The following is a 21,482-nucleotide window of genomic DNA, read 5'->3' as shown; positions in this document are numbered from 1 at the left end:
CAATAAAACTAGCTGTGAAAGCTTGCTGTCACAAAGTGGCCAAAACTTTATTGCATTGAATTTTACACAGTAACAAAGTAAAACATTAAAATGTGTTTAATCCAAAATCTTCCAGAAGTAAAATGTTACTTATCTAATTCACACATTGATCTAGTCTCATTCATCAACCGTGTGTGCCTAGTAGTCTGACACGAGATTCATCCGTTTATAATGGTCTAGCGTTCCTGTAACAATTGTGAACCTTTTTTAAGAATTCATTTTGATATAGTGTACTGGCCTGTTAAGGTCTGAACACTGTTGGTCCAAGACTCCTTTGAAAACTTCAAAGCGGTGATTCAGATCTTTTTGAGCGTGGATTTTATATTTAGTCCCAAATGCCCCATCGATAGAGGATGTTCCATAGAAGACTCTGCCTATCCTAGAATGGACTAGCGCCATGGCACACATAACACAAGGCTCTCGAGTAACATACAAGTCGTACCCGGTGCAGATGTATGGCTCACCGCTCTCCTCTGCACTGTCCCCGTCCTGCACGACCCCACAGGTTGTCATGGTGGTGGTGCCCTGTTTTTGAGAGGGCGAGGAATAGGGCAAAGCAGACTGGCAGGCGGGGTACTTGTCATAGGTGTAGGCCCCACCCCCCTGCCCACGTGCCACAAGGTCAATGCAGACCATGATGGCGTGATGAAGTGGGTGACCGCCTTGCCGGCAGTCATGTCCCACAGCGAGGATCCTCTCTGCCTCTGGGTCAATGACCGCAGCCCCCACAGCCTCCATGCCACTATCCTGCCCCGCTCTGGCTGCAGCCACAGCAGCCATCATGTACTCCTGCATCTTTGATTTCTGAGAGGAGGTGAACAGCTGGCCCCTCAGGGCCACAGTCACCTGTTTGTCCTCGTGAAAGGAGGTGGGCCAGTGTTTGCTGGCCTGCTCAAACTGCGGTCTGGTCAAAGGAGGGCATGCTGGTATCTTGACCAGGAAAGGGTCTCCTAGACCTTCACAGTTGAATCTACTGGAGGACGACAGATCAGATATGTGCAGCTCCTCACTGCGGTCAATGGCTGGTGCATCACTGGCAAGGCATACAATGACCTCCAGAGGGTGAGGGCTGCCCTTATCCTTGCATGACCGTACTCTCTTGATGTGCTGAAGTCCAGGTAATGGATATACTTTGGCCAACTCCTTGATCAAACGAGAGGTTTCTTTCTTGTTGATGATGGGAGCTGCAAAGGCCTCGATTAGCTCAATGTCTTGTGACTGCTCGTTGGACAGCACAGGGTAAGCAACCCAGGAGTCGATGTCACACTCATATTCTTTTCTGCGTTTGGGTTGTGGCTCCATTTCAAAGCACCTCTGTTAAAAATCAGGACGAAACACAACTCGGATACAGACCAAATGTTTACAAGAAGATAAACATTGGATGTGGTGGCGCAGAGATGTAAGGTTGTTTCAGAGCATGCGAAAAAAATACTGGCAGTGAATACTTAACATTACCGATTGATTAATTAAAATTACCTTGTTGACCAGCTTTGATTAGAAGTGTAAAACGTGACAGATTTCAGATACGTGGAGCTAGCTCTCCCTTTCCATCCATGCTTGTTGATGTTCCGACTGCATATTATATCCCCCTGAAACAAAGGCTATCACTCTTCATAGCCACCCACAGTTTTGTTTCCTAGATTCATAAAATGTACTGATTTTAAATCAAAGGGATTCTTTTAATATCGGAAAAACCTTTGAAAATTTTCTTCATATTTCTCAAATCATAAACCTAACGTTAGATTAGTGTTATTTGTGGTTTCATGGAGGAATTATTTTCATGTGACACAAAGCTCCTCACAAGTATAATAAGTACACGGTGGTAGCAGGTTAGAATTTGTGCAGCAGGTTAGGAGAATTGGGTTAAGGTTAATAAAAAAGGGTTAGCTTAAATACATTGATTTGACAAAAGCTGGAGACCGTCTAGCCATGACCAAAGTACCCGGGACGTCACTAGCTTCTATGAACGGGCAGGGGTCCCGTCTAGAAGCACGTTTTCCACTCTGCTCCTATAGTTATGCTGTGGTACTACAGTTTAACTGGAGTCTGGCCCAGAAAGACCATTTCCATACACCGCCACATAGCGAAGTCAGATTTGAAAAATCCTAATAAGACACTTTAGTCATCACCTTTTGTGCACAAAACATCCATTGAATTATTCAAATAACTGTTGCTGAGGCCATTTTATTTTATCACTCACAGCTGAAGATAATGTGTAACTCTGTGTTGTTGTCTGTTCACACTGCTTTGCTTTATCTTGGCCAGGTCGCAGTTGTAAATGAGAACTTGTTCTCAACTAGCTTACCTGGTTAAATAAAGGTGAAATAAAAAATAAAAAATGTCAGTGTCCGAGAGAACCAAAACGACTGAATGCGACTGCAAACTGATATACAAATCACCTTACATCATAAATAACTAATTTATTATTTGTAGATCAGTCAGTCACAATTTACCCAATGTACATTGTGGTTTTGATCCTTTAACACGTCCATTAACATTTTATATTCATCCAATGTCTGATGTTTTTGGATGACATGTTTACGTTGTTGCTCCCTGTGCGCACTGAATGCTAGTGCGCATGTGATGTTGGTCCATATAAACCGGATGCAACCCGATATAGACAGTCCATGAATTGACCTATGCGAACGAACGTGAGATTATTACCTTTAAAAAAAAAAATACGCTTGGAAGTAATCTCCAGTTCTTATTATACCTCAGTATAATATAGCCACTAAGTCATATACCCCAGCCATTTCTACAATTTCTCTTCATAAAATTGGATTTTAACCTTAAACTTATGCCTAACCTTACATTAAGACCACAATTTGTGGCTATAGAAGCTAGTGGAAACCAGTACAAGTGTCAGAGACCGAGGAAGCGAGACATACTGTACCACTCCCTTGTTTTTTTCTGTTTCTATGGGAAATTCTCGTTTGGACAAAAGACCGTATTCCGTCCTCTCTCCTCCATGACCCGGAAACCAGTAAGTGGTCAAGGAGTGTTTAATTTCATTAGTAGGCAAACGGAAGAGTGTTCTCCCCTCCTCCATATCCACGTTTGATCGAGGATACTTGTGTATAATACTGCGGAAGAGTTTTTAAATCTGCCACACCCACTTTGAATCAGCTTTTGTTTTGTCAGAGGAGAAAAACATGCAAACGTTTAAAACAATAAGTAGCATTTTGCTTTTATCTATAAAATGTATTGCACAACTAACTTAATTTGTTTTAATCACTTTACACATGTATTTTGAAATCCACCCCTGTAAACGTCATTTGCCTAATGATGCGTGAGTAGAGAAGGACCATCTCATTTCAAACAAGCACATTTCCTTCCACCTTCACTCTCCTTGATTACCTTTGACCTTTTTCAAAAGGGGGAGAGAGAGGACGGAGAGAAGACCCAGGAGTCAAGGAAATCTAATTGATAAAAGGCCAATGGCCTTTGGCCTTTTCTCATTTGGGCCAAAGTCCGTCCTCCGCCCTCCTCCGTGACCCAGAACCCGGTATGTGGTCCTGGAGTGTCAAGTCGTTAGTGACAAATGGAAGACGCTCATCCCATCCTCGATAGCCTCCTTTTGGCGAGGAAGCACAAGTGTATCCTACCGGAGTCATTAATGGAAGAGTTTTGAAATCTACCACTGTTTTCTTGAAGGAGAAAAGCATGCTAACATTTAAAAACGTGTCCTTTTATATATAAAATGTATTGCACAACTATCTTTATTTGTCTTTAGAAATGTATAATACATTTATTTTGTGATTCTACCCTGTAAATGTAATTTGCCTAATGATGCATGATTGGAGAATAGTCTCATTTCATTCCACTCCCTCTCCTTGCAGCCTCTCCTCAATTACATTTACATTACATTTAGCAGACGCTCTTATCCAGAGCGACTTACAAATTGGAAAGTTCATACATATTCATCCTGGTCCCCCCGTGGGGAATGAACCCACAACCCTGGCGTTGCAAGCGCCATGCTCTACCAACTGAGCCACACGGGACCGTGTCAAATTACCTTTGACCTATTTCAAAAGGAGGCCAGAGAGGATGCAGGAGTTTAAGCAAATCCAATTGAGAAAAGGCAAATTAAACAAGCATGCGTTTAGATAGGCATCCCAATTTGGATCTTTTTCCCAATAATTTGTCTTTTGACCAATCACATCAGATCTTTTTCAGAGCTGATCTGATTGGTAAAAAAAATATATATCAGAATTGGGCTGCCTGTCTAAACGCAGCCAAAGTAGACCAGACCCAACTGCTATTGCATTGGTGTCTATGGGAGAGTCACAGGAACTGACAATTTTTTTCCCCTCAATGGTAAACAACCTGAGTTCACAATCTTAAAGGTCGTGGAGCTCCATGCAAAAACCATTTCTCAGTATTGCAACTTCAGCTTTTGGGACAACGGTATTGTTGTCAGACTTCAATAATCAAGTTTTTAATACAGTACCTTTCAAAAATAGTCATGGTAGCTGGTACCCACTGGGCACAGATGTCAATTCAACGTCTATTCCACGTTGGTTCAACGTAATTGAATTGAAATGACGTGGAAATAACATTGATTCAACTAGTGTGTGTCCATTGGGTAGCTACACTGCTTCCATTTTTGCTGAGAGGCGAGAGGCTCAACTCAGCCAAAAATCTGTCTTCTCCAGTAGGTGGAGTTGAGTTTCTGTATGGAGGTCAATGAGTGTCGAATTTGGTCAACAAAAATTGTATGGCTTATTCATCAGTTTTTTTAGCTTGAATAGTTTCGTAATGCTTAGGTTGTTACGAGTGTGCTGATATAAGTAGGACACGTGACATCCTGATAACTTTGAAAAAACACTCGGGGTTGTCTTGAGATGGCTATGCATATTCATGACATGAGACTAGTAGTATAGCATCTCTCGCCATTGAATACAAGCAGTAGACGTCAACAACACTCATTTGAATATTTCAAAATGTATTAAAATGAGACATCCACCAATCCAAAGAGAGGAATAGGCGGGAGTTTGACAGTCCACGTGCCACTGTAGACAACAACTCCTTTTGTCTCTGCGGAGAGACGAGTATCTTGTCAGTATTATCCATAATCTTAGATTTTGATGATTTTCTATGGATATGTATTTTGGCTAATGCAGGAACTTCTGTTATAGTGAAAAATGTTTGCATTTAAAAATTCAGCTCCATAGGGCCCACCTATGTTTATACTCAAGCATTTATGGAAATGTGCTTTTAGAGTAGCAATGAGGTCCAGGCTTGTTCGTGGCAGTGACGAGACAGGTGTGGCTGTAGTGGATTAAAAAAAGGCTTAATCCTTGGAGAATCTCTTCATTCACAAAAGAGGTGGGTATAATCTTGTCTGGACTTCAGCCTGAGCTTTGTAAAGCAACAGCAGAAGCACTTCATCCACCACATGGAGGCCCATGCCCTGGTGGTCAGGATGCTCCAACCAGTGGTCTTCCCCTTCCTTGTCCTCCTGGTCTCTGTGGTCACTCTCCTGGCTCTGGCCCAAGGAATCAGCGACTTTCTTCTACTGGGTCAAACACTGGATGACGCTCCATGGGACACTATAGACAAGGTCATGAGTCTACCTTTAAGAAAACACTTGTCAGAGGCCGGTGGGTTTTCTTGGCCTTGAATTTGTGACGTTTGTTCATTCACAGGTGGCAAGATGTCTGTCACTCATCAAACACCCAAAGTGATCCACGATAAGTGGGGGTCAGGCGATACAGCTTCTGGCTTAAGATGGAGACAGGTCGACATTTCTCTTCAAGCCACCAGTGGGAGCAGACTATGACTGTAACTTATTCTTTGCTCTTCTGCAAAATCAGATGACAATGTCAATACAGAAAAAAGAGGAAGGTAATAAATAAGTCAAAGATATAATATGCATTAATATCATAACCTTTCCCTGGTCGACACATTGAATCAGGTCATTTAAATTAAGTGTGAAAAATGCATCAACCGTGTATTTTTGTTTCATACAAGGTCTGGAGCAGGGGACTTTGTTGTATGTGTGAATGATATAGCTGCAGCTACACAGTGGCCTCTCACATTGCCAAGTGCACACATCGTGCCATTTTGTTCTGTAAGGCCTACTGCCTTCCTGCAATCCAACCCTGGTGAGTGAATTCATCCCATAATTGGATAGTGGGTTCATAGCTCTCAAGATCGAATTCACCATACTGTATTGATGATCTCCTTTTGGACCAAAGGTAGATTTCTACAAACACTCAAGTCTGTTTTCCTAAAGGTTTTGCTCTATTAGGTGATGTCAGGAGGACTTGCCAGTAACCAGTTAAGGCTTTGAAGATGGTCACAGATGCCACTGAATTACATTTGCTTTGTCCTCCATCCAAGTTATGTACTAAAAATGGAGTCATGATTGCATGGTATGTAGAAGACTATTTGTTATTTTGGATATGAAAATATGGCTTTGGAATCCAAGGCATGCACCTACTCTTTATTTGATTTATTTCAGGAATGGAATTGAGACTGAAGGAAGGAAAGGGCATCCTGTCCAACACTGACAACACATTTTTCTCACCATTTATGATTAAACTTTTGATATCCTAGCAGAAATGACTCCAGACTATGTTATTGGGTGTTTCATTTTGGTTTATTATTCAACCGACTTCCTATATATTAGACTATTAATTCACTCTTTCCCATTAATAATATAATGTAATATATTCATCTTGAACATAAATAGAATGGTTCTCTGAGTTCAGTCCCTGACTCACAAGATCACTACTTTAAGCTGGTTCCTAGTCAGGCTAGATCCCAGACTGACCTCCAGGGTCACCGTCTTTGCTGGGGACGCTGGCTGTCTTCATCCAGCCTTAATGAATCCAGGGTAGGCTGTCCCCCACAGCCTAACCTTGGGGTTGGCTGTCCAGCTCCTCTGGCGTTGGAGCTGGAGCCGAGCTGGTCCACCCAAAGTGACCTACAGACACCAACAGGCCATTAGTGCAGTTCGTCTTTTTTTTGGACACACCTGATGTACATAGGAGTCAAAGCCAATCTTGAAAAACATAGATGTATCATGAAACAAATGTAGGGCATTTTTACTACATAACAAAATTTACCTTTTTATTGTTGCACTGACGAACAGGTGGGCCACCATTTATCTCCAAACTGTGTTGAAAAGGACAGAAATTATTGATGTTATCCCAACCAGAAATTTGTGAAAGCATTGGAATGGCTTGCTCCTCAGCTATGACCATCTGGCCATTTGGGTTATTGGTTTGTGTCAATCCTAAAATCAGATGTACGAAACATGCTCGCAAACACATGTACAGCACAGGAGGCTGCTGAGGGGAGAAAGGCTCATAATAATGGCCGGAACTGAACAAATGGAATAGCATCAAACACCTGGAAACCATGTGTTTGATGTATTTGATACCATTCCACTGATTCTGCTCCAGTCATTACCACAAGCCTGTTCTCCCCAATTAAGGTGCCACCAACCTCCTGTGATATACAGTATGAACCAGAAGTCATGGTATATTATTAGCTTGTATACTGTGACCTGTTTCCAAGTCAATTCTGAAAGCCATGTTATTACTCTAGCACTGTTACAACAGTAATGGCAAAATAGTCAAGTAATAACATGACAAACGGTTGCTCAAATCTCCCATTCATACCAATGTATGACTTCTGCAAACCCTTTGAGTGAATGTACTGTTTCTCAAAATGAGATTGAGCCTTGCTGAGGATGTACAGTTGAAGTCGGAAGTTTACATACACCTCAGCCAAATACATTTAAACTCAGTTTTTCACAATTCCTGACATTTAATCCAAGTAAAAATTCCCTGTCTTAGGTCAGTTAGGATCACCACTTAATTTTAAGATTGCGAAATGTCAGAATAATGGTAGAGAATAATTTATTTTGTGGGCTATACTCGGCCTTGTCTCAGGATGGTAAGTTGGTGGTTGAAGATATCCCTCTAGTGGTGTGGGGGCTGTGCTTTGGCAAAGTGGGTGGGGTTATCCTTCCTGTTTGGCCCTGTCCGGGGATATCATCGGATGGGGCCACAGTGTCTCCTGACCCCTCCTGTCTCAGCCTCCAGTATTTATCCTGCAGTAGTTTATGTCGGGGGGCTAGGGTCAGTTTGTTATATCTGGAGTACTTCTCCTGTCTTATCCAGTGTCCTGTGTGAATTTAAGTATGTTCTCTCTAATTCTTTCTTTCTCTCTCGGAGGACCTGAGCCCTAGGACCATGCCTCAGGACTACCTGGCATGGTGACTCCTTGCTGTCCCCAGTCCATCTGGCCGTGCTGCTGCTCCAGTTTCAACTGTTCTGCCTGCGGCTATGGAACCCTGACCTGTTCACCGGACGTGCTACCTGTCCCAGACCTGCTGTTTTCAACTCTCTAGAGACAGCAGGAGCGGTAGAGATACTCTTAATGATCGGCTATGAAAAGCCAACTGACATTTACTCCTGAGGTGCTGACTTGCTGCACCCTCGACAACTACTGTGATTATTATTTGACCCTGCTGGTCATTTATGAACATTTGAACATCTTGGCCATGTTCTGTTATAATCTCCACCGGCACAGCCAGAAGAGGACTGGCCACCCCTCATAGCCTGGTTCCTCTCTAGGTTTCTTCCTAGGTTTTGGCCTTTCTAGGGAGTCCTTCCTAGCCACTGTGCTTCTACACCTGCATTGCTTGCTGTTTGGGGTTTTAGGCTGGGTTTCTGTACAGCACTTTGAGATATCAGCTGATGTAAGAAGGGCTATATAAAGACATTTGATTTTAGCTTTTATTTCTTTCATCCCATTCCCAGTGGGCCAGAAGTTCACATACACTCAATTAGTATTTGGTGGCATTGCCTTTAAATGGTTTAACTTGGGTCAAATGTTTCGGGTAGCCTTCCACAAGCATCCCACAATATGTAGGGTGAATTTTGGCCCATTCCACCTGACAGAGCTGGTGTAAGTGAGTCAGGTTTTGTAGGCCTCAAGGAGGCTTTGTGATGGCAACTCTGATACCTTGACTTTGTTGTCCTGAAGCCATTTTGCCACAATTTTGGAAGTATGCTTGAGGTCATTATCCATTTGGAAGACCTATTTGCGACCAAGCTTTAACTTCCTGACTGATGTTTTGAGATGTTGCTTCAATACGTCCACATCATTTTCATACCTCATGATGCCATCTATTTTGTGAAGTGCACTAGTCCCTCCTGCAGCAAAGCACCCCCACAACATGATGCTGCCACCCCCGTGCTTCACGGTTGGGATGGTGTTCTCTGGCTTGCAAGCCTCCCCCTTTTTCCTCCAAACATAACGATGGTCATTATGGCAAAACAGTTCTATTTTTGTTTCATCAGACCAGAGGACATTTCTCCAAAAAGTACAATCTTTCTCCCCATGTGCAGTTGCAAATCATAGTCCTGCTTTTTATGGCGGTTTTGGAGCAGTGGCTTCTTCCTTGCTGTCGTTATAGGACTCGTTTTACTGTGGATAAAGATACTTTTGTACCTGTTTCCTCCAGCATCTTCACAAGGTCCTTTGCTGTTCTTCTGGGATTGATTTGCACTTTTCGCACTAAGGTACGTTCATCTCTAGGAGACAGAACGAGTCTACTTCCTGAGCGGTATGGCGGCTATGTGGTCCCATGGTGTTTATACTTGCGTACTATTGTTTGTACAGATGAACATGGTACATTCAGGCGTTTGGAAATTGCTCACAATGATGAACCAGATGGTGGAGGCATACAATTTTATTTCTGAGGTCTTGGCTGATTTCTTTTGATTTCCCCATGATGTCAAGCAAAGAGGCACTGAGTTTGAAGGTAGGCCTTGAAATACATCCACAGGTACAGGCTAATTGACATCATTTATCAGAAGCTTCTAAAGCCATGACATAATTTTCTGGAATCCTCCAATCTGTGTAAAGGCACAGTCAACTTAGTGCATGTAAACTTCTGACCCACTGGAATTGTGATTAAGTGAAATAATCTGTAAACAATTGTTGCAAAAATTACTTGTGTCATGCACAAGTAGATGTCCTAAACGACTTGCCAAAACTAAAGTTTGTTTACAAGAAATTTGTGGAGTTGTTGAAAAACGAGTTTTAATGACTCCAAACTAAGTGTATGTAAACTTCCAACTTCAACAGTACGTACCAATACCCAGGATGCCCAGGGCTCGTATAACACTGAGGAGGGTTCTCTTAGTTGTCCAGGACACCCGTAGTAGACGAACCAGTGGTGGAACTCTTTCTTTACACGTCCTGTCCAGGTGGCTCAGATTGCGCTATAACTGCCTGGCAGCCTGAAACACAATACTATTTGGGTACACTTTACCAACATGAATCGTAGGTAAATCGTGACTTGAATTATTTCATAAGGGCTACGTAAGGGCCCTCTCTGGCCTGACTATATCTAACACCACCACACAACATTTGACAACTGGTGGCAGTTGTGGGATGTGAGTGATACCTTTGTTGCATATCGGCCAACAGTGGTGACCATCAGTGTGAAGATGACAGGATGAGGGTATAAGTTGATGCCAGCTGTCAGCTCATGAAACTGTCAAGGAAAATATGATCAGGGTAAGCTAGTTCGCTAGTGTAATGCCTTGCCAATTACCTGACCCTAATAACAATGGGATAGCATAGTGTAAAGTTAGTCGCTAGGCCAATAAGATGACATCACCTGTCATGACTTTTCTGTCATTACTAGGATGGCGTTATGTAGAACTTGTGTAAGAGGGTTCAAATAAAGTGTTACCTATAATTCAAGCTGTACATTAAAAACTTTTTGGACAACCTGACCAAATTCACATAGAAATTTAAGTTACCATTTCCACATCGTTAACCTAATTTTGTTTCTAATTAAGAGAACAGACATTTATTGTGAAAAAGAAGGCTGGAATGAAAGAACCATCTGTTGTCTTGTCTGGACAGCTACTATTTCAGATGCTGCTGTACAGATTCTCTGTAGATGTGTGTGACAGACAGAGGACCTGAGGGAAGACTAGAGGCTGTTGCCATGTTACAGGGAAAAATACAGAACACATTTATTCATGGAGTCAGAAGTAAGCATTTGGAAACACAACAAAACAGTGAACACCCATCCCATTTTAATTGATACCCCAGTTCTTCCTAATCAACTTTAGGATATTGAAACATTTGTAACAGTCAGTATTGTTTAGGATTGTGTTCCTCTTCTTTTCAAGGTAGACTTCCTGACTACATGCCTTCCTGTGCTCTGGCTGGGGGTGATGAGTCTAGCAGAGGAAAGCCGTCCAGGGGCAGGAGGTGGCTTGACTTGCGGTGACAGAGGCAGGCCTCGTTCCAGCACAAATCTCAGGGTGTATGTCCACAATACAGTCAATCATTTATCTGCATCGCCTGTCAACGGCACATGGAAGTAACGTTGTTTTACGACGCTCTGTGTTTCGTTTCATCGATCCCTAGAGAGGTCATCCCTCTGAGCGAATTAAATGTTGTCTGGAAAAGCTTGACCTTAGCTTGTTAGCGAGCCAACTCAGTCCATGAACTGATGAGTGTCATTTAACCTTTGCTTTGCCGGGGAGTCCTCTTTTAAGAAAGATGACCTTGGTGTAAGAGACTTATTTTGCGTGAAAATCCTGGCAAGTACAGAGGGGTGGCATTTAAAACAAGTGTTAGAATTGGAGTTCAAGGAATGTACCGACATATTGAACCCTGTCGCGAGGAGGAGAGGATGAGCTCATGAGCTCCAGGATGAAGTTGTAGCCGATGTGCTCTGCCATTTCATAGTGTGTCCTACCAAGGTCCATAGAGAGACGGCACCCTGCTACCTCACCTCTACCTGGAACACCTGGGTCACATTTAGTAGGGAGAAAACGTTTAGAAACAAATTAAAACAGGGAGGTACTACCTGAATTTGTCGCATAATAACAGATTTTCATTTTCTGTGTCAAAACTATTTTATACTGTCTGCCCTACTGAACTCAACCCTGAACACTGCCGAGGGGACACAACTTAAAGTACATGCTCAAGTGCTACCAGAGTGTTAATAAATACATGATATGTTAATTTAGGCATGGTTACATGCCTACAATATCCACCGTAGGTTACAAGCCCATAGTAAGTCAAGGTAGATGTAAATTATTTGTGGGTAGCTAGCTAACAATTCTTTGTGGCTAGCTAACAATAGCAGCATACAACTGGAAACTCAGAACTTGGAAATCTGACTTCAGTGAGTTCAAGACAGCTGAGAACTCGGAATTGAACGGTCATCCAACTCGCTATTGCAAGTCGGGAACTCGGGCCTCTTTCTAGAGCTCCAACGTCATCATGATTTGACCTTGTTTTTTTCCAGAGTTCCCAGTCATCTTAAAAGCACCATCAATCCAGAGAATGCCAGACTGATGACAAAATTTGCTCACGAAGGACCGCTTCGCCACCTTCCTGTTCAAGTGAACACAGCAAGGTGAGTCCAAAAATGTATTGTATGGTGCTTCATAAATGATGTAATATGCCAGGGAGATATGTATACAGTAGCTAATAAAGTAATACTAAGTGTATGTTGTGTAGTAAGCTGATTGTTGCCCATGTGCCTCACCCTAGTAATTTGGTCCCTTTCCCCCCCTCTTAATTGTTATTTGAAGCTTGTCATTGTCATTAATTTCACCTACCGTTCTGACTTGGTGGTTCACACGTAGCCTATAGCCTGTTTTAGAGAAATGCAATCATTGAATATTGTAAGAGCTTTCATTGTTTGCTCATATGCCCCTTTTATTTATCCTATGGTTCTGACTTGGTGTACAGGGAGAATAGTGTAAGAACTGACGTGGAAATTAAGTACTGAGAGAGACTTGGTCATTTCGTCAAACAATCATCTTTATTTAATATCAATTAATTATTCCAATAATGAGACCGTCAGTCCACCAGTCTTGACTGACTGTTAGGCTGAGAGTCTGAATCATACAGACAATGCCCAGTTCATATAGCTAATAGCCAGAATGCTTGGTTCCACCCCTCCCATATAGATTGGGGGGCACCATAAACAACTTTGGCCTCATCCCGTCTTTATCTGCCCCTGGCGTTATCTTAACCCCTAACCCTGGCCTAATTTTCAGTGGCTTGCGACAGCTCACTCGTACATTTTAAGTGAATCCAAACCTCTCCGTTGTTTCCTCAGAGACTTCCTCTAGCTGATGACTTCCGACGTCAAACTTCAATCCCACCGTGTAGGTGGGAAATACTCATCTGACTTGTACGGGAAATGTTTACAGGCGAATGCAGGTCCTAAGAGCAATGGTGTTAAATCCGCTCCGGAACTAATGCTGCTCGATATCTCACGCATCCCGCTGTATCGTGACAGATCTACGGCACCATTTATGTTTACGTAGTCTGTCCACGAGAGATGACGTACACTTAAACCTTTACAACTTTGCATCTATCACACATTACTTGTTTGAAGCATATCTCCATCTGGATAACATTTGTGAATGATTTATTACATGTACTAATATTACATATAGGCCTACATGTAGCCAACTTTATTTAAGAACAAAATCTGTCTTTGCGCCCATAGAGACACAGAAGCATGGTATTTTTGAGGTGAATGAAGACCTCCAGGTGCTCTATATGAAGGAGAAACCCCTTCCCTCTGAGACAAAATCTAGAAGAGCAGTAAGTGCATTCTAACACTTTACTGTCCCTCCCTACAATATAACCAACTCCCTAGCTATGACTTGTTTTGCCCTCGGGAAGGTTTATAATTGCAACATTAAAAAGACAGAAGTCACAGATAAACCTTTGGCTAATGTTATAAGGGATCAAACTAGGATCGAGTAATCTATTTGCTGATAAGAGCAAACCGCATTTTACTTGATAAATAACCCTCCTGATTTTCTACAGTTTTTACATATTCATCTGTATGGAATGTAGCCGCCCTCATTATTAAGTTGTTTTGCAGTGTCCTTGTTTTCCGAGAAAAGCCTTTATTGGAGGATGCTTTTCTTGATGGAAAGAAGGTAAACAGTTTGTAATTTGTGCTGGTAATCAATCCATAACTTGATGGATTTGAAACTTTTTTTGTCAAGGCTCATCTCAAGATACTATTTAAGATTGATCGTCAACATTCATGGCTGTAAAAACAATGCATTCTCTAAGCACATATTTCCTTTTCCCTCTACAGAAAGCCTGTGTATCATCAGATTTCTGGCCGTTTTGATGTGGGAAACCTTCCTTCCTATGTTTAATGTGACTGGTACTTCAGAGAAGATCTTCAAGATGTGGGAAACATTCCTATGTTTAATGTGACTGGTACTTCAGAGAAGATCTTCAAGATGTGGGAAACCTTCCTTCCTATGTTTAATGTGACTGGTACTTCAGAGAAGATCTTCAAGATGTGAAGTCTTACACAATATAGCTTACTCAGATGCATGTGTGAGATTGGCAATGTGAAGAAAACAGCAACTTTGAATATTACAAAAACATATCAAGAGTAAACGTATACAAATTAATTAAAACATGTCTGTTGATACTGTGGCTCACTGTGACCCGAATTAAAAGCATGACTTAGTTGGCTTATGTCAATACAGTGGAAAAAGATAACATTCCTGATTAAATGTTCTGCTGCACTTGTCTGAAGCCTTCCTGTGGCTGTTTTACATCTTTGCGACGCGGGAACCAAACTGCATGGCTCTCTTAGGGAGTAGAGCAGAGGCCCCCAGGCCCAGCTCCTTGGCAGCCAGCCTCAGTAGCAGTTTCTCCTGACAAATCTGCCTTCTCGTACACTGGCAGGGCAATCAGGAAACACACCACATCCTCATCCAAATAGGGAAGCCTGTACAAAACCAACAAATAATATAGCAAGTGCGCTTGCTTCAGTTCCTCAATGGCAATGCTAATAAAGCTAAAAAAGGTACCTTTTAGTTTAACTCTTTCCTTGAGTAAATCAAGTGCATTGAAATTACTTAGGAACTGTGCCCACTTTAGAGAGGTGTGTGGCCACTTGGAGACACCAGTTAGTCCTCTCACTCAAACCCTTGTAAATGTTTTGTCTTATGTTGCATCTATCCAACATTTTCCAGTAATAGTCTTAAAGTTACTGAATGTATCCAGAGAATTTTCCGATTTCGTCATCAACAAACGCGGCGAAAAGCACAGTAAATGAAAAATGCACATAAAATCAACAGTGTGATGTTTGGATTCAGTTTGGACTTGTCAGGTGAACGGCTGTGTACTCACCTTTGATCTAATAATTGTCCCATTATCTCTAAACTGTTCCCTTTCAATTGCTACGATGGTTATGTATATGTTTTTCATATTTCTTCTGTAAGAAACATTTAAATGTAAACCTATCCATATAGGCCAATTCCCACAAGTGTAAAACAAAAACTCTTTCTCTGAGCAATTGTATTAGTATAAAACAATAATTCCCTTTTTAACCCTAACCCTATAGGTGAATCGGTGCCATTATTTTTGATCAAAATCAAATCAAATGTATTTATAAAGCCCTTCTTACATCAGCTGATATCTCAAAGTGCTGTACAGAAACCCAGCCTAAAACCCCAAACAGCAAGCAATGCAGGTGTAGAAGCACGGTGGCTAGGAAAAACTCCCTAGAAAGGCCAGAACCTAGGAAGAAACCTAGAGAGGAACCAGGCTATGAGGAGTGGCCAGTCCTCTTCTGGCTGTGCCGGGTGGAGATTATAACAGAACATGGCCAAGATTTTCAAATGTTCATAGATGACCAGCAGGGTCAAATTATAATAATCACAGTGGTTGTCGAGGGTCCAACACGTCAGCACCTCAGAAGTAAATGTCAGTTGGCTTTTCATAGCCGATCATTCAGAATATCTCTACCGCTCCTGCTGTCTCTAGAGAGTTGAAAACAGCAGGTCTGGGACAGGTAGCATGTCCGGTGAACAGGTCAGGGTTCCATAGCCGCAGGCAGAACAGTTGAACCTGGAGCAGCAGCACGGCCAGGTGGACTGGGGACAGCAAGGAGTCATCAGGCCAGGTAGTCCTGAGGCATGGTCCTAGGGCTCAGGTCCTCCAAGAGAGAGAAAGAAAGAATTAGAGAGAGCATACTTAAATTCACACAGGACAGCGGATAAGACAGGAGAAATACTCCAGATATAACAGAGTGACCCTAGCCCCCCAACACATAAACTACTGCAGCATAAATACTGGAGGCTGAGACAGGAGGGGTCAGGAGACACTGTGGCCCTGTCCGACGATACACCCTGACAGGGCCAAACAGGCAGGATATAACCCCACCCACTTTGCCAAAGCACAGCCCCTACACCACTAGAGGGATATCTTCAACCACCAACTTACCATCCTGAGACAAGGCCGAGTATAGCCCACAAAGATCTCCGCCACGGCGCCCCCCGCGCCAACCCAGACAGGAAGATCATGTCAGTGACTCAACCCACTAAAGTGACGCACCCCTCCTAGGGTCGGCATGGAAGAGCACCAGTAAGCCAGTGACTCAGCCCCTGTAATAGGGTTAGAGGCAGAGAATTCCAGTGGAGAGAGGGGAACCGGCCAGACAGAGACAGCAAGGGTGGTTCGTTGCTCCAGTGCCTTTCCGTTCACCTTCACGCTCCTGGGCCAGACTACACTCAATCATATGACCTACTGAAGAGATGAGTCTTCAATAAAGACTTAAAAGTTGAGACTGAGTCTGCGTCTCTCACATGGGTAGGCAGACCATTCCATAAAAATGGAGCTCTATAGGAGAAAGCCCTGCCTCCAGCTGTTTGCTTAGAAATTCTAGGGACAGTTAGGAGGCCTGCTTCCTGTGACCGTAGCGTACGTGTAGGTATGTACGGCAGGACCAAATCGGAAAGATAGGTAGGAGCAAAACCATGTAATGCTTTGTAGGTTAGCAGTAAAACCTGGAGTAATATGATCAAATTTTGGGGTTCTAGTCAAGATTCTAGCAGTTTATTTAGTGCGTTATCCGGGTAGCCGGAAAGTAGAGCATTGCAGTAGTCTAATCTAGAAGTGACAAAAGCATGGATTAATTTTTCTGCATCATTTTTGGACAGAAAGTTTCTGAATTTTGCAATGTTACGTAGATGGAAAAAAGCTGTCCTTGAAACAGTCTTAAAATGTTCGTCAAAAGAGAGATCAGGGTCCAGAGTAACGCTGAGGTTCTTCACAGTTTTATTTGAGACGACTGTATAACCATCAAGATTAATTGTCAGATTCAACAGAAGATCTCTTTGTTTCTTGGGACCTCGAACAAGCATCTCTGTTTTGTCCGAGTTTAAAAGTAGAACATTTGCAGCCATCCACTTCCTTATGTCTGAAACACAGGCTTCCAGCGAGGGCAATTTTGGGGCTTCACCATGTTTCATCGAAATGTACAGCTGTGTGTCATCCGCATTGCAGTGAAAGTTAACATTATGTTTCCGAATGACATCACCAAGAGGTAAAATAAATAGTGAAAACAATAGTGGTCCTAAAACGGAAACTTGAGGAACACCGAAACTTACAGTTGATTTGTCAGAGGACAAACCATCCACAGAGACAAACTGATATCTTTCTGACAGATAATATCTAAACCAGGCCAGAACTTCTCCGTGTAGACTAATTTGGGTTTCCAATCTCTCCAAAAGAATGTGGTGATCGATGGTATCAAAAGCAGCACTAACGTCTAGGAGCACGAGGACAGATGCAGACGCCATTAAAAGGTCATTTACCACCTTCACAAGTGCAGTCTCAGTGCTATGATGGGGTCTAAAACCAGACTGAAGCGTTTCGTATACATTGTTTGTCTTCAGGAAGGCAGTGAGTTGCTGCGCAACAGCTTTTTCAAAAATCTTTGAGAGGAATGGGAGATTTGATATAGGCCGATAGTTTTTTATATTTTCTGGGTCAAGGTTTGGCTTTTTCAAGAGAGGCTTTATTACTGCCACTTTTAGTGAGTTTGGTACACATCCGGTGGATAGAGAGCCGTTTATTATGTTCAACATAGGAGGGCCAAGCACAGGAAGCAGCTCTTTCAGTAGTTTAGTTGGAATAGGGTCCAGTATGCAGCTTGAAGGTTTAGAGGCCATGATTATTTCCATCATTGTGTCAAGAGATACAGTACTAAAACACTTGAGTGTCTCCCTTGGTCCTAGTTCCTGGCAGAGTTGTGCAGACTCAGGACAACTGAGCTTTGGAGGAATACGCAGATTTAAAGAGGAGTCCGTAATTTTCCTTCTAATGATCATGATCTTTTCCTCAAAGAAGTTCATGAAATTATCACTGCTGAAGTGAAAGCCATCCTCTCTTGGGGAATGCTGCTTTTTAGTTAGCTTTGCGACAGTATCAAAAATACATTTAGGATTGTTCTTATTTCCCTCAATTAAGTTGGAAAAATAGGATGATCGAGCAGCAGTGAGGGCTCTCCGATACTGCACTGTACTGTCTTTCCAAGCTAGTTGGAAAACTTCCAGTTTGGTGTGGCGCCATTTCCCTTCCAATTTTCTGGAAGCATGCTTCAGAGCTCGGGTATTTTCTGTATACCAGGGAGCTAGTTTCTTATGACAAATGTTGATCAAGTTACTCATGGCCTCTTTCTGTGTTCCTATTTTTTTAATAATGGAAAATCTGCGTGCCACTGAAGAAGAACAGAAACTGGGCCAACAGTGATGACAGACAGGTGTGACTCAAATCAACATTTAAATTGGTGGTAATAAATGGGCATTAATCACTAAAACGAAAACAAATGTTATTGCTTAGTGTCCTATTCAGTACTTGCCTAGCCTCCTTCCTATGATTCTGTCATCTCAAATGAGATTCCTTGTAGAAATTCTGCCCAGCTCCATGGCCAGCGCTTGGACCAGACCCTCATGCCTAGAGGTCTTGAAGTGGACTCTGTGTCTGGAGTACCCTGCCATCTGCTCATCGGCACCCATACCTGTCAAAACCACCTGCAGACAGAGTAGTGGTTCGATTAGGCCTACATACTGTTGATCGAATTTACACCATGCCCAAGCTAGCATAATTTTCTCAAAAAAGAAACAGACTTTATTCACATCTAAATGGCATGTTCCTTACTACTTTACCCATGTGATCTACAAAGGACAAGACAAACACATCAGTGATACTGTACCTTGGCAGATGAAGTGAACCCCCTCGGTTTGTTGCCTTCTGTGAGGAAGCCGGTTCCTCTCGCTGCAAACCACACAGCACATCCAATGCTGTCATCAAGCACAGTATCCAATGGGTGCACCAGATGACAGATGAGCTCCTCCTTCTGAGGGACGTTGATTTCAACATAATCAATTTTTTTCTCTGGATTCAAGTGCTGAAGCCCTTGCAGGCCTGCTCTGCCAGTGATCTTGTCTGGGACGTCAAAAGGGCTATACACGTGGGAATCAGCAACGTCAGTTTTAGAATCCATGGGCTTTGTTTTGTGCTTTTTGCTTTTCTTGGTAGACTCCTTCAGCACCTTTGGTTCTTGCAGTTTGAGTGGCACATTCAGAAGGTCAATTGGTTGGTGGGTTGGGATGTGGCGGTCGGCCAGAGCAGCCAGAATCATGGAATCAAGAAAATGACGGCAATTGCTGCTTCGTCATTGGTCTGTGGTGATGTCAGCAGTGTATCAAAGAGAAGACACTGCACATGCCTCCCTACTGCCTCACTGAGAACATCAATAAGACTATTCACCATAAACATTCTCTCATCAGACTCCAGCAACACCTCCAGGTCTTTAACTGAGGCTTGTGAGCTCGGATCATGTTCTACCTCCTTTGACAACTGAGGGATTGTCATGTTCAGTGGGCAAACCGGAACGGTTAGGGAGAGACCTGAATTGTTCATCACTGCTGAGGTGTTCCTGGGGATACCCTCCAACTTGGATTCCTGACTAACAGATGACAGACTCTCACCTGCGTGAACCCATGGATAAACTTCAAAGTTCAAAGAGCCAGACTCTGCAAAGGTCAATACTGTAAACACCTACTGCTGGAACCTCTTTCCACTATGGGGGTCTTTCAGAGCCAGGGAGATGGGCAGCCACAGACATCAGAGTCAAAGACTTCTCCTCAGCGTCATATTACCAAAGCAAGCTTCGCCGGCCATAGACGTCTCTCCCAAACCAGAGATAGTGTCCGGCCTGTTGGGAATATGTAAAAGCCCAGGGTCCACAAACATTGGCCAGGACAGACAGGATATCTGTAGGGCTGTCACAGGCTGAGAGATGGTGGCCAATAACGTCAGTGTCATTCTCTTCCGGTCTCAATGACAGTCCACCAAAAACCTCTCCGTTCCACATCAATACATTCCTGTTACTGTCTTGTGCTGAGGTGAAAGGCAATCTCATGTGAAGTACACGAGCAGAGAACAGACAGTGGTGGGGATTTGAAGCTTTTTTGGTGATGCGACTGGAGTTCGGCCCTCTATTCCTTAGGTTTTCCTGCATACTCTTCTCCAGCACACAACAGATACCACACATATTTATAGCTAGTAAGGCTTCATTTGTATTTCACTCCCAGATTGTGTAGATTTTGACATATCCTGGACCTTCTTCATGTTGACCAGTTCCTCCGAGGGAAGAAAAGTTCACAGGTTAATCTATCTATGGCTAAGAGAAAACAAAACTTGTATAATAATATGAAACTTGTATGCACTTTGGCCTACTTTTGCATGAACCAAGAGTCTGCACTCTGTCTGCCAAGAAGAATAGGTTACTGTTGGGCTGTTGGACATAGACGCTCTGAAATAAATATGGATGAAGATTAGCAGATCTCCGTAAATTATGGTCTGACAATACCATATTCGTTAGAGCAATCAGTAGGTTTTAAACTAATTAAATTAGCTAACACTGTTTTACCCCATTTTTACGCAGATTGAAGCTCATCAATTACCATTTTTTGTTCCTTGATCTACAGAAATATTTCACTTTCAGTGAGAAAACCTTAAAGAGCTAGCTACAGACATGAAGTCAGTTCAGAGAACCTTTATAAGATGGCATAGCCAAAGTTTGCCAAAGAGCTAGCTAGCTACTGTAGCTAGATGTTAAGACATTTGACAAGTCAACAACCCATTATACCTTTTAGTTTATTTCCTCCTTCAGCGTAGACTCTCCCTCAGCAAAGTTTTCGTTCTCTGCAGACATTTTGATGAGGTAGCTAACATACGAAGATAGTAGCTACATTTATTATTTATTAGCTAGCTAGCAGAGACGAAAAACATGGTTGTCACTAGTTACCACAGCCACAAAGTCAAAATTGTCTATATCATAAAAATAAAAATGTATATGATGTTCGGCTAAAATCAGATTTTAAGATAAATTGGAGAAATAGGCGTGGTTTATGACTTTGTGGCTGTGGTAACTAGTGACGACCGAAAAACACTGAATGCATTTAACCCAGCCCCTCTGAATCAAGAGAGGTGCGAGTTGCTGCCTTCCGGGACCCTTTGCTTGGGACGTCCCAACGATCCTGCATAGCACCAGAGAGGAAGAGGCGAAGTGAGAGGGATAACTGGTGCCACAATCTGTCTTT

General features: G+C 42.7%; 1 protein-coding gene, 1 long non-coding RNA gene and 2 pseudogenes across 4 annotated transcripts; 2 read left to right on the top strand and 2 right to left on the bottom strand.

The window, feature by feature from the left end:
* Positions 1-22: 22 nt before the first annotated feature.
* LOC139546965 (probable inactive tRNA-specific adenosine deaminase-like protein 3) lies at positions 23-1,618 on the bottom strand. Its single transcript, XM_071355961.1, has 2 exons — positions 1,516-1,618; positions 23-1,353 (listed from the first exon to the last, which is right to left on the bottom strand). Exon 2 carries the CDS (start codon positions 1,339-1,341, stop codon positions 247-249), a length of 1,095 nt encoding a protein of 364 aa, XP_071212062.1. The 5' UTR covers positions 1,342-1,353; positions 1,516-1,618; the 3' UTR covers positions 23-246.
* A 693-nt stretch (positions 1,619-2,311) lies between these two features.
* Positions 2,312-14,613, top strand: LOC139546969 (uncharacterized). 3 transcript variants are annotated; one of them, XR_011669294.1, is made up of 6 exons: positions 2,312-3,022; positions 12,341-12,451; positions 13,163-13,211; positions 13,559-13,656; positions 13,943-14,000; positions 14,165-14,613. It is a non-coding gene; the product is annotated as an uncharacterized lncRNA (long non-coding RNA). The 3 variants fall into 3 exon arrangements; XR_011669295.1 differs by having other exon boundaries at positions 13,163-13,215; XR_011669296.1 differs by lacking the exon at positions 13,163-13,211.
* LOC139547250 (tRNA N6-adenosine threonylcarbamoyltransferase, mitochondrial-like) lies at positions 3,019-6,600 on the top strand (annotated as a pseudogene).
* A 23-nt stretch (positions 14,614-14,636) lies between the features above and the next one.
* On the bottom strand, positions 14,637-20,488 carry LOC139547249 (asparagine synthetase domain-containing protein 1-like; annotated as a pseudogene).
* Positions 20,489-21,482: the final 994 nt, after the last annotated feature.

This window comes from Salvelinus alpinus, chromosome 20 (assembly GCF_045679555.1).
Source record: "Salvelinus alpinus chromosome 20, SLU_Salpinus.1, whole genome shotgun sequence".
In the NCBI taxonomy this organism is placed as follows: Eukaryota; Metazoa; Chordata; class Actinopteri; order Salmoniformes; family Salmonidae; genus Salvelinus; species Salvelinus alpinus.
The sequence above is the reverse complement of the archived record's forward strand: the minus strand, read 5'-3'. Positions and strand labels throughout refer to the sequence as shown.

Coding starts and splice junctions, on each gene's coding strand:
- LOC139546965 (XM_071355961.1), bottom strand. CDS start 1,341: ATGGAGCCACAACCCAAACGCAGAAAAGAATATGAGTGTGACATCGAC.